This window comes from Labrus mixtus, chromosome 11 (genome assembly GCF_963584025.1).
Source record: "Labrus mixtus chromosome 11, fLabMix1.1, whole genome shotgun sequence".
Taxonomy (NCBI): domain Eukaryota; kingdom Metazoa; phylum Chordata; class Actinopteri; order Labriformes; family Labridae; genus Labrus; species Labrus mixtus.
In genome coordinates, this window is record NC_083622.1 from 15,001 (window position 1) to 17,500 (window position 2,500).

The window sequence follows — 2,500 nt, forward strand, 5'->3', positions numbered from 1 at the left end:
GCAACACCTGTTGACCTGATAACTGCTCTCATATCTGGCAAACCGAGGGGCGTCCAAAACGGCCGTGTGGGGGCGTGTCTTAACAGCGCCTACCTTCTCTGGTCCAAACAAATCCAGATCATTCAGGAGCAGAATCTAAAGTTAGAAGGAGGACATACTGGCTGCTGCATTGTTGTCAGAGAAGCCAGCACTTCAACATGTTTCCTTAATGATCAGATAGTAAGATACCTTTATCATTTCTCTACACAGCTCACTGACTGGACCTTTAACTGAGTCACATGTTTCTGAATGAAGCTGTTCTGACGGGTTCGTCTTTAACATCGTCTCCTTCCTGTGAGGTTTCAGCTCCCGCTCCTGAAGACAAACTTAAAAAACATTCTATCTGAATATCTCTATTCATTATTTAACCTCTCTGACTCTGAGTTCATCATGAAGTAAATAAACATCTGATTGTTTATTTTCTGATCTTACCAGGAAGATGAAGTTTAAAACTTCAGAGCTGAACGTCAGCAGCTGAATCTTCACATGCAGCTTCATCTTCAGAAACCTGCACCTCCTCGTATCACCTGTCCAAGAACTCAGCAGTGTGTTCAGGAGAACTCGGCAGGTCCTGGTGTGTTCAGGAGAACTCGGCAGGTCCTGGTGTGTTCAGGAGAACTCGGCAGGTCCTGGTGTGTTCAGGAGAACTCTGCAGGTCCAGGTGCGTTTAGGAGAACTCAGCAGATCCAGGTGTGTTCAGGAGAACTCGGCAGGTCCAGGTGTGTTCAGGAGAACTCGGCAGGTCCAGGTGTGTTTAGGAGAACTCGGCAGGTCCAGGTGTGTTCCTCAGGTGGTTCAGGTTCCTCAGCAGAGATTCAGCGTCTGTCTGAGTTTCAACAACACCTGAGATCAGAGTCCACTTCCTTATTGTCCCATCATTCATTAAACTCATCTGACCGTCTCCATGGAAACACGCACACACACACACACACACACACACACACACACACACACACACACACACACACACACACACACACACACACACACACACACACACACACACAAACACTCACACACCAGGAAACCAGGAAACAGTGACTGGACGTACCGGTTCAGAGTGAACAGCAGAGGGCGCTGTCGGACCTCCTCTCTGCAGGACTGAACTCTGCTGTTTCCTCTCGGTCCTGATTCCTCAAACCTGCAGAACACAAAATAAACGACCTCATTCTGTTAAAGTCACTCCGACCCCGGAGGACAAACTCACTCTGTGTTTATTTTCTGTAAAGCTGCACTTCCTTCCTGTCTCCATGACAACAGTCTGTATATGACCACCGCAGATCCGTTTCTTTTAACGGCATGTTTGATATTTGAGATAATTATTTCCCAACCAGACGCGGAGCGAGGAGGATGTAGGTACAAGACTCGAGTCTTAGGTGGAAAAATATGGGAAATATATTTTATTTTGAAAAGAGCACCGGTGACATTAACAGCGCCTTTCTGAAAAGTTGAACGATTTTCAACTCGGAGCACTCTGAGCGGCGTGCTGCTGCAAACGCTCTTTCCTCAAACATTGGAAAAGGTCATCATCTCGTGACCCCCTGAGGGACCGTGACCCTCAGTTTGACTCACATAATGTCAAACATTGTAACATGGGGACTTCAGTCCTTGAAAAGACTTAAAGGTCCCCTGGAGGGTCCTCAGTCCTCAGCTTGAACCCCCCTGCTGCTACACAAACAGCCGCTGTCACCTTCGACCCCGAGTTAAAGAGAAACATGTTATATGCAGAGTGAGGTCAGAGGTCACAGCTCGGCCTCATTCCCACGGCCATAATGACGACAGCCAATCAGATTCAGCCGTTTGCCCTGCCGCTCCCCGGTTACCATGGCGACGTGTCCGGTTTGATGTTTTTATGTTCCTGATAGAGATCGGCGTGGCATCATGATGTCACATGACCATCAGTGACATCACCAAGAAGAAGATTAATCATGTCACCATGGCAACAGAAAGTCCTGCTCTTTGATTGGTTGCTACGAAGGGCACACCTGAAGCTGAAGGTAACCATAGCAACGATACTTTTGAATCAGACTGTAATCATTCAATGGTTAAAGGATTGTCCTTGAGGATTTCCAAGGACCCACTGAACCCTCTCAAAACGTCCTCAAGGCCTATTTGAACATTTTTAAAGACCTCCGATACCTTCTCAAGGACCCTTAGAAGTCAGAAGCCTGTTTAATATGAAAGGACCCCTGGAACATTTTGAAGTGCCTGGAAAAGTCTTAATACCTCCTGAAACTTTCTCAAGGGCCTGGAACAGCCTCAAGGCCACCACATATTCTTTCAAGACCCTCAAGGCATCCTGGGACATTTTAAAATACCTCTGATGCCTTCAAACCTGAATAAGACTTAAACACACACACACACACACACACACACACACACACACACACAGACACACACACACACACACACACACACACACACACACACACACACACACACACACACACACACACACAGA

The 2,500-nt window shown here is 47.1% G+C and overlaps 1 protein-coding gene across 1 annotated transcript in view; it reads right to left on the reverse strand.

The window, feature by feature from the left end:
• Nucleotides 1-894, reverse strand: part of si:ch73-139j3.4 (CD82 antigen) — an 8,221-nt gene extending 7,327 nt beyond the window's left edge. Inside the window, exon 1 of the mRNA XM_061049381.1 lies at nt 472-894. Coding sequence (XP_060905364.1) covers nt 472-537 — 66 coding nt within the window. The 5' untranslated portion in view covers nt 538-894. The remainder of the gene's footprint in view (nt 1-471) is intronic.
• Between the last annotated feature and the right edge of the window lie 1,606 nt (nt 895-2,500).